Genomic DNA, 14,680 nt, shown 5'->3' with positions numbered 1-14,680 from the left:
AAAAGATTAAATTTGTTATTTGAATATGTAGAGATAAAAACCAAGTTTAACACAAATTAAGAAACATACTTTCTTTCGTTGTATTAGTTTGGTCTTAAGTGAAGGACTATTAATGGCAAGTTATCAATATACGTAATGTCTCATCGGAGCAAATGACCAATCATAAGGTTTTCATTGTCAATGGGTACTCATTTATTTTGATGTTGTATGTGTTATGTTTAAACAGATATTTTTTTTTACTAGTGATGTACATTGTTTTTTAAGATCTAAATTCTTAAATATAACATCAGATTATGGTAATTATGAATGGATATTTTATAAAATTTAAGTTATGATATGTGGATAAGATTTTTATATTAAGTATTATAATTTAATTTTATTTGTTCAACATTGCTGCCAATAAATTAATTTGTTTTATATTGATGTCAATGTCTTTTCCTATTTACATTTTCTTCTTTATTATCTTCATCCTTAGATTTAGTTCCAATTCCAATCCATTAATCACCAAGAACATCAAGAGTAACGTATAAGTTTGTTACATCAATTAAGTCGAATAAAGTAATGATGAAATAAAAAAATACATTTCATAATTCATTGTAGGCCAAAAGACCTAAAACTTAATATTTTTTTATTAAAGAAAGTACCATTTTCTCTATTCACCTTTATAAAATCCCTCAACTTTTTAGTTGACTGTTACTGCAGTATATGTAGTTTGGCATGCTAATATATGGTTCTTAATTTTCATAAACTGTAGCGGTATGAATTTTTTCCTCAACTCATTTTCCTGTATGTGTTATTAATGGTATATAGCGTGGATTGCAGAATCTATCCAGTTTGGTCGAAATCCTGCTGCATGGAAGTCTTCGGAAAAAATTGAGTACAAAAAGCAAGGAAATGTATCAAATCAAAATCAATATGTGAAGTGAATCAGTGAGTGAAAGTTTTATTCTCTTTCTCTGTCTCCTTCCCGTGTGTAAATGATTATCTGTACGCAATAAAAATTTATATCTTAAAATGTTTAATACAGTGGATCTTGTCTATTTTTTTTTGTTCGGATTCACATAATGTCATCCATTCTTGCTAACGTTTGCACCTTTCACATGTTTCGAGTCCAATGTCTCCTAAATTGCTCCTCTGCCCTTCAAATAAGAGAGAGCAGAGTCTCGATATATGCATGTGCCCAAGTCATTCAGTTAGGAGAAAATCATTCAGAGATACACAGTTAGTTGGATATTCTGTTGGTAAGGACAATAAGTATTCTTGTATCCTCTTGAAATTAGCTTTCTTTCCCTCACTTTCATTCCAATCCGATTCCTCTAATCAAAGGCCCTTGAATTATGAATTATAAACTACTCTTCACCTCCACCTCTAAATTGTATTGAATTTTTCAACAGCCGAAACATAATGTGCAGTAGACAAGTGTATCATTTCTCACTCAAATGGAAGGACAACTTTATTCCACAAAACAACTATAAAAGAGCAATCAAAGTATTTATATTATGCAGTATAGTACAAGTGTGTCATTCAAAGCTCCTGTACTTCCTTGTTCTTGTCGCTGACTACATGAGCCTCAGCTTCAGCTTCTTTTATCTGCCTTTCTATATCAGCTTTCTTTTGAAGGAGCGGTTCTATTTTTGCGTTAATTTTTTCAAGTTTTTGCTTCAGAGAGCTAAGATCCTTGGTTTTGTCCTTTCCAGTAAGTTTGTTCTTCTTCTCTTTCTTGTCTTTGTCTTCTTTTTTCTTCTTCTCTTTCACTTCCTTCCCACCGTCTTTTTCTTTGTCTTCCTTTTCACCTTCCTCTCTGATTTCTTCTATAGTGATATCCCTTACAGAAACTTCAACCTTGCCATCCTCTTTTTCACCCTCCTTTTCATCATCTTTCTCCTTTTTTTCCTTTTTGTTATCCTTGTTTTTCTCCTTCTTATCTTTTTTCTTCTTTTTCTCAATTTCTTCTTCATCCTCACCTTCATCATCTTTTCCCTTCTCTTCCTTTTTATGATCCTTATCTTTCTCCTTCTTATCCTTTTTCTTTTTTTTCTCATTTTCTTCTTCATCCTCACCTTCATCATCTTTTCCCTTCTTATCCTTTTTCTTCTTTTTCTCAATTTCTTCTTCATCCTTACCTTCATCATATTTTCCCTTCTCTTCCTTTTTATGATCCTTGTCTTTCTCCTTCTTATCTTTTTTCTTCTTTTTTTCATTTTCTTGTTCATCCTCACCTTCATCATCTTTTCCCTTTTCCTTTGATGTGTCTGTTTCTTCATCCTTGTCCTTTTTTTCCTTTTTCTTCTCCTTCTCTTTCTTTTTCTTCTTCTCTTCATCGTCATTTCCTTCTTTTTCTTTGTCCTTCTTTTCCTTTTTCTTCTTCTCCTTGTCCTTCTTTTCACCGTCTTTCCCATCATCTTTTCCATCCTTATCATTTGCTACATCAATTTTGTCATCCTTTTCCTTCTTCTTTTCTTTCTCTTTCTTTTCCTTCTTCGCATCAGTTTTGTCATCGTTGTCTTTCTTTTCCTTCTTCTTTTCGATCTTCCCTTCGTCATCTTCTTTCCCCTTTTCCTTTTTCTTATTATCCTTTTCCTTTTTCTCATCACCATCCTTCCCTTTAGCTTTTAAATCTTTACCTTTCTTCTCTCCCTCTTCATCTTCCTCTTCCCCTTTTTCTTTCTTCGCTTTCTTTGGTTTATTTTTCAGTTCCAGTTCTACCTTAACCTTCTGTTCATTTAAATCACCTGGCTTGTCATCCTTGATATTGATGTCATGGGAGATTTCCATATCTTTATTATCTTCACACACTAATGATGAAAAAACCTCAACTAAATCTGACAAGTCCCTGAAACATGCACATGTGAAACAGTCAAGCCATTAATTTAAACAAATTGCGTAATACAACTACTTGCAAGACATTAGTTAAACCCCAACATACTGCTTAAACAAAATACACCTACTTCTGAAACAATGACAGAATACACAGCCCAAGCTAAGCAAATAGAAATCCACCAAGTCCATACAGAATACCCAACTAGGCTAACCAAACCAAGTGCAAAATAGAAGGATGACAAATTGATATATATATATATATATATATATATATATATATATATATATATATATATATATATATGTATGAACATTTACAATGGATACAAATGAGTTTTCACTATTATTAGACATGGAATTATAAAAGGCACTAAATTCAGTAAAATCATTAAACAATTGAACAAATTTGAATAAATCCACAAAATCAAGCAAAACACTACCAATCAGTTCGCATTTTGTTTTTTCTCCATTTTGGTTATGTAAGCAGAAGCATACGACAATATCATAACCAAAACAAACTACATTAAAGGGGGAGAAAAAAGGCAAAACCTGGATCACTGAACTTACGAACAAGATCCGAGATCATAAACAACAGATTCAACCAAATAATTAGCAAACAAAACCTATTAACCACACTCTCCAAGTCTCACCAAGCACAAAAGATTCCCAACGAGGGACGCATAAACATTACATTTACATATGCTAATTTGCTTAATTAAACATGCAAACCTCTGCTGTACAAAATCCAACATTATCTTTGATCACAATCATCCAAATCCCAATCAAGTCTATACACGTATTGAATTGCCTCTTCCTCCAAAACGTTCTATAAATTTTACATCTTCTGGACGAAAATCATTAATAAAAAAATCTTAAGAACGAAATCTGGGCGTGAAAAAAGAATCCAACAAGATCTATAAACATTCGATTCCCGGTAATGATCATAATTTAAACACAACTAATTCAATTTTCCACTGTGGAAAGCACAGATTATGATCTGAATCGATAAAAGTAAGAGGATTGGATGAACAGGTAAAAGTAAACGTACCTGTTGTGAAAGCTTGGGATGGGAGAAACTGAAGAGGAGCTTCTGGAACGATGGTGACTGAGGAGAGGCTTTCTTTTGTTGTATTTATAGCATTTTCCCCATCCATTGAGTGCGACATTTTGTAACGTGTCGGTTGCACAGGCATTGACGCGTACACAAGGAAATTTAATTGAAGAAGCGGTATCCATTTCTACAAGACAAAAACCTTTCTCTTCCCACACTTTGACGGTGCTTTTTTCTCCCTTCTTCCGTGTTCCAGACGCGCATTTTCCATTGGATAATTATTACAATTTTATAAAATTATTCATAAATTTAAATGTTTTTAATTAAATTTTTTATTTATTAAATATTAAAATTAAAATTTATATATTAAATTTGCAAGGTGCTTGTAAGATATTTTTCATTAAAATAATACAAAATTATTTAATTACAGTATTATTTTATATTATTCACGAATGACGTGAAAACAACATAACAAGATATCAATCACATAAACTCAAATAAAAAATTTAAGAACTCAGAATAAAATAAAGTTTAAGAGGGACTCAATATACTTTAATTTATATAATTTAGTGTCTGCATAAAAAAATAAAAATCACTCCTCCTAGTAATTGATATACATGACAGAAGCTATCTCTAAACCTTGGTAAACACTAAAGGAAAAATCAAACACTTGTGACTTGTAAGATTGTTCTTGTTCTGCTGCTGTGCCACTCAGATTTCCAAAACACAAGGAACGATTCCTTTAACTCCTCTTTACTCTTTCACCAAGCAAAGAACAACCCCTTAATTCATGATATAGACTCCTTTTTCAATGAATCAGATAATTAAAAAGTGTATTATTAGGTATTATGTTCTTATTATACAAATAATGAATCACTGATTCTTGAATGATACTATTGTACAAAGTTACCTTCACAATAACTCGCATAAATCTGAGTTTAATTTACATGCACTGTTAATGTACAATAGTTTTATACAAACTTTCAGTGAGATTTAGCCATGATAAATTCCTGCTGAATGTGTTTGTATAAAAATATTGCACACTGATATTGTATATAAAATTTTCCTATGAAACTTTTATAGAGCTTCGTCTGAGCCATAATTCATACATAACCATGTAAAACGCATCAAAGTCGTGGGGGGGTGAATGCCATTGGAAGTGTTTCCTGACCTTCAAAACATTCTTTTGTAACATCAAGTATTTGTCAGAACTGATGATATCGTTGAGGATCTTTTTGAGTAAGGGGATGTCTGAGGTGGTGACAACAACTGAAAATCTCTTCCAGTTCAACACATCAGCGAAGGGAAGGTCATAGTAGTTTTCAATGATCACTGGAACACAACCATAATATAGAGAGTCTCCAATACGAGCTGTGTTCACTTCAATGCCCTTAACATGAAGGCAGAACTTGCTTCCTAGCAACTCATCTGCATATGTTGTTTTAAGTCTTCCATGGTGCACAAAAATTTCCGAATCATTTTTCCATGTCTGAAGAAGCTTTACACGTACTGGGGAATTAACTCCCCCTGCAAAGAAAGCTAGCCTTTTCCTGTGGTTCAAAATCAAAAAACAGCAAAAAGATTGTGCTTGGTATACTGAATAAAATCATTGTTGTGATGCTGCTTCATATGCTACCAGGTCACTAACTAAATAAATCCATTTGTAATTTGTAACTAAAAAGTACTGCTACCTCTTTGATGAATCAAGGCTAGGGGGATTTCCTTTTCTTGGCCAAATCTGTGGTAGGCATGTATCCTTATGAGCAATACACCCAGTAAGGAAATAACTAGATGAGCATTCAACTTGAATAGCATTGAATTTCCCATCAGGTGTTTTGTTCATGGCAGGCCTTCCAATTGAATGACAAGCAACATAAAAGTGATCAGCACCACCTGTGCGATTCCAATATGGATACTTGTGACTGATGTTCTGAATGTAGTCTCTAATGAAGTCTTGTATACCTCCTACACCAACTCTTCTGTCATGCCGCAATCTTGCTATGGAAAAGGGCAGAAAGAAAAGATCCGCTTCTGTTGGTTCAATTGTAATGAAATGGCTCTTCATAAGTGTCTTTTTCAGGTAACTTTCACTCGCATAATTGCCATCAGGTTCAGATTCCAGAGGCAAAAGCACGTTTGCAAAAGGATCATCTTCCCTGTGAGGATAAACATATATCTTTAAGCTCCTATTCATTTCTTTATAGTCTTCCAGAAAAATATCTTTGTCATGGAACACGTCGTTGTTATTCTCAATATTTCCTGAATCATAAAAAAAGCATTCCCCAGATACTGGAGTTAAGACAGTAAAGTTCATACTCTTTGTAGATTCCTCAGCCTACCGACTGAACCCAATAACACCTAAGTTTGTTTTATGATGAGGCACCTAAAGCTACTAGATATACAACATTAACCCTTCAAATTCTACTCCTTATATCTCTTAATATAAACATCATCGTTATACGAAAAATGTTGAGATAAGCTTAGCTACTGATCCTTAAAACCTAACTATTGAGTAAAACAGAACCCAGAAAATGAGTAAAATCCCCAAAATAACAGATGCTAGAAGAGGATATCGTCTCACAAGTTTTATTTGAATCAAGGGTTATGTATTTTACAGTAAAATTCTCCATAGGGTTGCTTAATGAGTAATTTTCTACAATAAGAAGGTTGTGTACTTGACATATTCATATTCTTAACATTTATTTTACTGAAATTCTGAATTCAGTTTACATTTAGCAAATTAGTAATATACTTTTGAAATCTTCCATGTTAGAATTACACATGTCCATATCCCAGATACAAGTATCATACATACATAACCTTCTCTTATTGAATACAATAATCAATGTAACCAGCATCTGCATAAACCATATAGAACACCCAATATCATGCCGAAGTCAAACAAATCCAGGTTCCCACAGCCTAGTACAGATGTCTACAGGTCCTACTAACATCCTCAACTTCCCTTCGCACTAAAATAAACAAGTGAATCATTCAACTAAGACTGTTATTTGACAACAAGAAAGCCACACACAAAAAATTCTTTTCAGAAGCATATAAACCGAAAAGAAAGGTAAAAAACGAAACTTTTGCGTACCCTTTGGGCTGAACTGCGGTGGAAGGGGCAGACCCCGTTGACTTTGTGGTCTGAGTTCATACCCCAATCGGAAAGAGTGAGACTTGGTGGAGTCAGAAGCATTATTGTGGAAGATAGGATCAAAGTGGGGTGTGGTGGAAATAGAAGGGGTAGTGGAAAAGAGAAAGGGTGGTTTGAAAAGAGAAGTGGCATGGTGGTTGTGATGGGAGAAGAGGTTGGAGGTGGAGTAAATGTAGAAGAGAATGAAAAGAGAGGTGAAGAGCGCTAAAGTTGTGGGGATGAAGAAGAAGCCGCTGAGAGAGCCTGCAACACGGCGTTGAGAGTAGTGGTAGAGGAAGGAAGAACGAACCATGGCATGAGGAGAGAGCCAGAGAGAGAAAGAGAGTGAAAGGAACAACAGACAGAGACCAAGAATAAAAGTCAGAACACAAACGTTTGATTCCGGTAGTAATGCACTGTGATTAAGTAGTTTTTCTCCGCATGAATCTTCAAGTTAGATCACAACTGAATTATAACACCAAGAGTTTGAGTCTTGAAAAGTAATTATTTGAGCATTCAAGTGTGTCTAACAATTGGTATTCTAAGATTATAAATCGATGTGATAGAATCTTTCATACCACAATATCATGAATGAACTAATTAATTTTTAGGCGTAAAAGTGAAATTTTCATAGGATTTTTATGGTTGTATCCTAAATCAACTTTATTAAATATCCATGTTCGCTTTCTTTTTTAAATATAATGGTCCTTGTAAATTCGAAAAGGGTTATTTTTCAAAGGAACAATTTCATTTTCCAAATAAAATGTAATAAATGAGTTACTAAAATTGTTAGATATAAAAAATGGAATTTTTATAAAATTTTGTGATTATTAACTCAACTTAACTAAACATACATCTTTTAGTTTTTCAATATAATATCTAAATTATCCTTTTGTAAGAATTTAGGAAAAGAACTGATTACCAAATTCGGTTTCCAAAAAGTAATGCAATTGAAATAATGAGTTATAATTTTCTCATTAGTGTTTTATGTACAACAATTTGAATTCAATGACAAAAGATGTTAATATACAGTCAAGCATAATTTTAAAAAAAAAAATCTAAGGACATACTACAACAACATGCAAGATACATGGAGTCTGACTTTGGACATTTATTGATGTGATCCTAAAATCAAAGTTTTCATTAAAATAAGAGATTGATGAATACTTTTCAAGAAGGAAAGTAAAAAAAAAATGTAAATCATTAAAATAAGGTTTGAAAAAGTTGGTTTGAATATTCGAAGTGAACCTAGGTTAGAATGGTTAACCTCAAATGCGTACGTGTAAAATGGAATCTCACGTCTTTATCTAGAGTATATGAGATGTAGTTATAAGTAATTTTTATAATTTTAATTGAATGAAAACATCCGGATGTTGAATTTCATGATTCTTAATATTCTTACATATACGAAGAAAAACAACTTACCTGAATTCATTATAAAGTTTTCTCAATCAATTGTTTTCCCTTCTCTTACTTTTTTTATATAGTTTCTTGATGATATAGAAATTATCAAGAAAGTCTTCTTATGTCAAAATCACCTTTTCTCTCTATTTCTTAAAACGTAGAATAAAGAAAAACATGACTTTAATTAAATTTACAAGTGTCATGATAGTACAAGCTTATAACTATACATATCCATATAGATAGATAACATCATCATATTAATATTGACTTATCCATAATACTCATACTTTCAACATGACCAATAAAAGTTTTAGGTAGTAGTCCTTTAGTTAACAAATTTGTTATATCAAATCAGTACCAATATGTTCAGTCAACAATTAAGAAGATATTAAACAAATTTCCTAAGAGATAATGTGATTATAAGGGTGTATAAACTGAATTGGATCCCATGAATATAGTAATATATCTCCAAATTGTTTCAATGTTAATTATCCCTTGAATCTAGTAGAAGATAATTGGATTTTAGGGTTGAGGGTTCCCTATAAATAAATGAGCTAAGATGGGTGGTAAGATACTCCAAGTAGTGCCGTCAAAATGGGTTGAAACCCGTGAGCCAACCCGGCTCACCACAATTTTGAGCCGGGTTGGGTTGGAAAAAAATGCAAATTTTTTTATACGAGCCAATTTTGACCCGGCTCACTAAGAACCCGGCTCACATGGGTTGAACCCGTGGTAGGTCGGGTTGGCTCACCAATCCACCTATTTTTTTAATTAAATTAAATTAATTATTCAAATCCTATTTTTTTATTGAAATCAAATTAATTAAATTAATTATTCAAAATGCACAATCTTTACTTAGCAATAGAGCATTTTGCATTGTTGTCTTTCCAAAAGTTCCCCTTCGCAAATAAAACCCTAAGATTATAGATTGATAATATTATAGATGGAGATAAAGAAGAAGATGTTTCAAGAGAGCATAATACTGTGGATTTATCCATTCAGGACTCCAATTTAATAGATGGATAATATTATAGATTGGATAATTCGAGAATATATCATTTGTTTTATCTTGTTTTTAAACATATCTACAAGCATGACAATTTTATCTTGTGCTATATATTTTTGTTAAAGTCTATATGTAGTTTCTTGTATGTCTCACTAAATTAAATTGACAAAATTTTACGCTTGATAGCTTAGAATATATAACAATATATTTCTTTTGTTTCATTTTCTTTTATATCAATTAGTTCAATTATTACTCTTTCAATTTGATCGATCAAAGTAACATGTTATAAGAATTTGAGAAGAAGAAGGTGAAAAAAAAGTTAATTAAGTGAACCAATGAGCCAACCCGTTTAACCCATCAACCCGTGGTGGGTCGGGTCGGGTTCGAATTTTTTTGGCTCGCTAATAAATGAGCCGGGTTGGGTTGACTCACTAAGTGGTCAACCCGTGGTGGGTCGGGCCGGGTTACCCGTTTTGACAGTTCTAACTCCAAGTTAAAGCATTCCAATGGTTTAGAGAGTGGAGAGAGAAATGTGAGTGGGTTTTGAAGGAGAACGCGTGGAAAAAAGTACAGAGTTCAAAGTGAAGATTGAAGGGTCTAATTGAAGATTGAAGGGTCTAATTGAAGCATTGAGTATTCAAGTAAGGGGAGCTAACATTCTTGTTTTCTTTCTTACCTTCTTACTTGTATGTGTGTGGATATGTTGAGTTGGGTTAAATTATGGTAATAAGGGAAGCTAACTTGTTAAATGGGTTTTATGTGTTGGAATGTATGGTATGATCAATGGTAAATTTGATTGTTTGATTTTAAGACAATGATAATGATGATATGTGTGAGGGAAGCTAACATGTCTTTTATTGTTTGTGTTCATATGTTGTTCAAAATGTGTTTTCTATTGAAGTGTAAAAGTGTAAAAGTGAAGCTTGTGTTTTCTTCTTGATGAATGTGTCGTAGGGTGAGTTTTGTTAATAGTGGTTATTGTATATTATTGTGTGCATGTTTTTTAATATGTATATGGTTGAGTATGTGAGGTACAATTATATATAAATGATGTGTTGTATGTATAAGCTTCAATTAGAGTAGTGGTGTGATATTTTTTACTCTTTATAAGTGTTGTTCGAGCTTTGTTCAAAGTGGCTCTTCAAGTGGTTAGCTCTAAGTGGATCCCTCTTGGCAGGTGACTCAATTGAGTAGAGGGTTCTTAAAGCAATTAGTTTAGAGGACAAATGAATTCCTTTGGGTAATAGCTCTATGAAATGATGTTTGGGTTTGCTTGAATATGGGTGTTAGGTTCTTAAAGTGTTTAGCTAGGAGGACGGCTAAATCCCTCTAGACATGTAGCTTTGTGAATTGGTGTTTAGTATGCATGAATGTAATGTAGGATTCTTAGAGTGATTAGTTTAGAAGATGGTTGAATCCTTCTAGATAGATAGCTCTATGAGCTAGTGTTTGATGTGTGGATGCTTGGACTCTTGAGTGGTTAGTTTATAGGACAGTTAAACTTATAAAGGTAGGTAGCTCTATGGATAAAGATTTTGTTGTAATCGTGAGGATGTTAAAGCGATTAGCTTGAATGAAATCACTATGGACAAGTAGATTTATGACCTAGTGTTTTTGGTGGTGTGAGCAAGTACCTCAATAGATGTTTTGAATGGGTTGTTAAGAGAAGGAATGATGCATAAACTTATATTTGGTGTGTTTTAGAAATTGTTGGTAATTAGTTTTTATTAGGTTTAAACCCTCGAATGGTCCTTGTATTTATATGGGAATCTCAAATGGGTCATCATTTTTTTTTCGGTCTCAATTGTGTCATATTTTTTGTAAAAATGAGCTAATTTTACCCTAATCGTTAAGTGCTCTCAAACGGCGTTAAGTTTAGCTGAGTTGTATTTTATATTTTGATGACGTGGCATTGTTCATTAAAATTGAATGGGTGATGTGTTTTAAATCATCAAATCCACGTGGCGCCGATGCTTCTTCTTCCCTCCAACCATTGATCACCTTTCACCTCTTTCGCTCCTTCGCCCAAGTTGCTTTCTTCCCATTCCCACCCTCAAACCCTCACTCCCCAGACACACACCCTTTCTCCCTCTCAAACTAAAAAACGCCGTTGTCGGGGGCGTGTTTGTCGAACTCCTCTTCTCCTCCGTCGGCGAAGCACCTCATCTTCCATTCTCTCACTTCTCCTTTTCCCTCACTCTCTCTTCATTTTTCTCTCTCCAGAAATGGCATCAAAACTATCATTCATGGTGTGTTTCATGGCTCTATGTGTCATTGATCTAGCACAAAGCGCACCATCCCCTCAAGCGCCAGCACCGTCCGTGGACTGCTCAACCCTTGTTCTCACCATGGCCGATTGCTTGTCCTTTGTCACCAATGGCAGCACCGTCACCATGCCAGAGGATACATGCTATTCTAACATCAAGTCTGTGCTCAAAACTGCCATGTTTGCCTTTGCGAGGCTTTCAAAAGCAATGCTCAGTTTGGTGTGATTTTGAATGTCAGCAAGGTCATAAAGATCAGTGCTTTCAAAACTGCCCCTGTTTGTCTTTTCATTTTCTTTATGGTAGATTCCTTCATAAAGATCAGTGCTTTCGACTTCTAGATTGGTTAAACGTTTTATTTTTACAAACAACATTTCTATAGTTTATAGCTATTCCAATTCAAATATAAATATTCATAGGAAGTTGATGAAACAAGAATCATATTTCTTTAGGAAAACACGGCAGTGATAGCAACAAGCTCAGAATTTTGATGGCAACAAGATCCTCCCTTTAGAGCACTCACCGCAAAATATTCCTCCACAAAACCGACAGTGATGTCGAGAGCACATGATGGGATGAAACCTCACACCACAAAGCATACAAGAAGAAGCAACACTATCAGAGGAAAAAGAATCAAAATACTCTTTAGTATTGCAACTCCTCCTCCTACCACCCACTTTATCATCCTATCAATAATATTAAGCACCATAAACAAAATCAAACATGGAGCCCCAAACTATATCCAGACCCAAAGGAAAAATTGATATAATTTTAACTTTAAAGTAACATATTAATTTAATGTTTGTAGATGATCCATGAATAATTCCCTTATTCCTCTCTCTCTTCTGGTCTCACTTTCAAATGCAACATGAACACATCAATGTTTGTAAACTGTAATGGTGAAGCATCGGCACCGTGGAAGGTGATTTAAAACACATTAGCCATTCAATTTTAATGAACAATGCCACGCCATCAAAATATAAAATACAGCTCAGCTAAACTTAACGTCGTCTGAGAGCACTTAAGGGTTAGGGTAAAATTGGCTCATTTTTACAAAAAAATATGACCCAATTGAGACCGAAAAAAAACGATGACCCATTTGAGATTCTCATATAAATACGAGGACCATCCGAGGGTTTAAACCTTTTTATTATTTAAAAAAAATGGGTTCTATTAGTAATTATTGAGATGTGTGAACGTGATCTTCAAAAAACTCTGGTTAGGAAATATAAGATTTTTAAGTTTGTCCATTTGTGACTCAAATCTCTTTTTTGGGAGTCTAACTTGCTGAACTTCTGTGTATTTTTACAAATGGAAAGACTTTTGGAAAAGTTATGTTTTTTTTTTTCATATTCTGAATTTTAAATGCTATATGAATTTATTTTCAAAACTAGGGGTTTTGTTGGGTTATGTTAGCATGCCTATAGATCTCATCAATAAAAAGACAAGGCGATAAGTATCATTATATTGCAACTTAACCTAAATAGACTGTATCCTTCATGGCTAATCAAGAAAATCCAATCACCAAAAGTCAATTACATTGTATCGAACCAAAAAAAAAAAATATTCATTACAATAAATGAAACAACCACTTATTGATATCATTTTAGCATCCACTATAGTACCTAATATCTTTAACCAAACAAAAGAATTTTAATTCATGTTTCTCTCAAAAAATACAAATAAAAATAAAAAATATGAAACAAAAGTCATATAAAAAAAACTTCAAAAAGTAACCTTAAGAAATTGATAAGAGTGCCTTTTGGTAGTCCTAATACGTTAAAGTCAAACCCAAAAAAAGTAAAAAAATTAAAAAATAATTAAATTCAACTTAAAACTTTTATAGTGTTAAAATTCTCATAATTATGATATATAAAGAATTCAACCTTTTATATAAAATGTCGAACTAAATGTTATAGTATTGATAGGAATAGCCAATATATAACATGATAATTGTTTTTTTTCCCTTAACATATTCAAAATGTCAAATTTAATATTATTAACTTCTATATCATCTTCTAATATATTTCCAACTCATGTCCTTGTGCTCCCTTTATCTTTTCTTTATTATCAATTTATATTGATAGTGTCAATCCTATCCTTTTCTATATATTTTCAACTCAATTTTTTACAACTGACATTGTTTTTTCTTGATTTTTAATATAAATTAACCATTTTAATTTACATCATCGTCCCCTTAGTTGACATTGGATTTTGAGGTAAAATTTGAAGTTAAGGTACCAGATTATTACTTTTAACCGTAAATATTGTATTTCACAATACAATGCTAAAATAGATCAGACCTATTAAAAAGTTCAATCTATCCTTGCTTTTATCAACAGCACACACATGATAAAACAAAATCCAACTTACTCAAACTTAAACATGTGATAAAATTTATAAATAATAGATCATTGATCCCATCACTTTCCCTATTCCACTTTACATCATCATTAATCCTCAATTATTTAGTGGTTTTTTAATACCAATCAATTAGTAATAGTTGCAACATGCAATGAAAAAATAAAGGATGTATCGTCATAAAAATCTTTAAAAACTTCACAAATACAAGCACATTCTCAATCAAATTTTTTTTTTTGACATCCTCCTTCTCTATTAGCTTGTTTATATTGTGTAGCAACATCTAACATAAAAAAGGTGAAATTTCACTTATCTGATACACATTGTAGGGATAAGATTACTTAAGTAGGTATGCTTACTTAGTTTGTACATCTCTTGAAAGTTACTAACCTATTAAAAGAATATTTCATATGATTGCATGCAACTTTTATTTTATTAACTGAGGAATCAATTTCGTGTTTTCTCTCACTTTTCAAAATACGAGTAAAACATCTTATATATGCATGTACTTTCCATTCAATAAAGTATAATGATACCAAACATTCATGTCTCCTATCAAATATGAATTAACTAATTTGTTTACTTGTTTTATCAACAATTTAGAGAACATTTTTTTTCATTTTCATCCTTTCATTATC

At 32.7% G+C, this 14,680-nt stretch overlaps 2 protein-coding genes across 3 annotated transcripts; both read right to left on the bottom strand.

The window, feature by feature from the left end:
- Positions 1-1,407: 1,407 nt before the first annotated feature.
- Positions 1,408-4,071, bottom strand: LOC124830067 (MAEBL domain protein). 2 transcript variants are annotated; one of them, XM_047303686.2, is made up of 2 exons: positions 3,869-4,071; positions 1,408-2,833 (listed from the first exon to the last, which is right to left on the bottom strand). In XM_047303686.2, the coding sequence occupies exons 1-2, from the start codon at positions 4,054-4,056 to the stop codon at positions 1,525-1,527; spliced, it is 1,497 nt and encodes a 498-aa protein (XP_047159642.2). In that variant the 5' UTR covers positions 4,057-4,071; the 3' UTR covers positions 1,408-1,524. The 2 variants fall into 2 exon arrangements, with proteins under 2 accessions (XP_047159642.2, XP_087972102.1); XM_088115976.1 differs by lacking the exon at positions 3,869-4,071 and adding an exon at positions 3,550-3,810.
- Positions 4,072-4,675: 604 nt separating this feature from the next.
- On the bottom strand, positions 4,676-7,458 carry LOC124830066 (putative glycosyltransferase At5g03795). The gene is made up of 3 exons (XM_047303685.2): positions 6,969-7,458; positions 5,563-6,130; positions 4,676-5,421 (listed from the first exon to the last, which is right to left on the bottom strand). The coding sequence occupies exons 1-3, from the start codon at positions 7,318-7,320 to the stop codon at positions 4,938-4,940; spliced, it is 1,404 nt and encodes a 467-aa protein (XP_047159641.1). The 5' UTR covers positions 7,321-7,458; the 3' UTR covers positions 4,676-4,937.
- Between the last annotated feature and the right edge of the window lie 7,222 nt (positions 7,459-14,680).

This window comes from Vigna umbellata, chromosome 5 (assembly GCF_029865625.1).
Source record: "Vigna umbellata cultivar VRB3 chromosome 5, Vumbellata_1.0, whole genome shotgun sequence".
Classification (NCBI taxonomy): domain Eukaryota; kingdom Viridiplantae; phylum Streptophyta; class Magnoliopsida; order Fabales; family Fabaceae; genus Vigna; species Vigna umbellata.
The sequence above is the reverse complement of the archived record's forward strand: the minus strand, read 5'-3'. Positions and strand labels throughout refer to the sequence as shown.

Bases quoted from the DNA above. Each gene is read 5' to 3' on its own strand.
- LOC124830067 (XM_047303686.2), bottom strand. From the start codon at position 4,056: ATGGATACCGCTTCTTCAATTAAATTTCCTTGTGTACGCGTCAATGCC. The intron at 2,834-3,868 runs GTACGTTTACTT...TGCATGTTTCAG, and splicing joins ATCCCAAGCTTTCACAACAG to GGACTTGTCAGATTTAGTTG.
- LOC124830066 (XM_047303685.2), bottom strand. From the start codon at position 7,320: ATGGTTCGTTCTTCCTTCCTCTACCACTACTCTCAACGCCGTGTTGCA. The intron at 6,131-6,968 runs GTACGCAAAAGT...TTTATGATTCAG, and splicing joins ACCGCAGTTCAGCCCAAAGG to GAAATATTGAGAATAACAAC. The intron at 5,422-5,562 runs GTAGCAGTACTT...TTTGAACCACAG, and splicing joins AGCCTTGATTCATCAAAGAG to GAAAAGGCTAGCTTTCTTTG.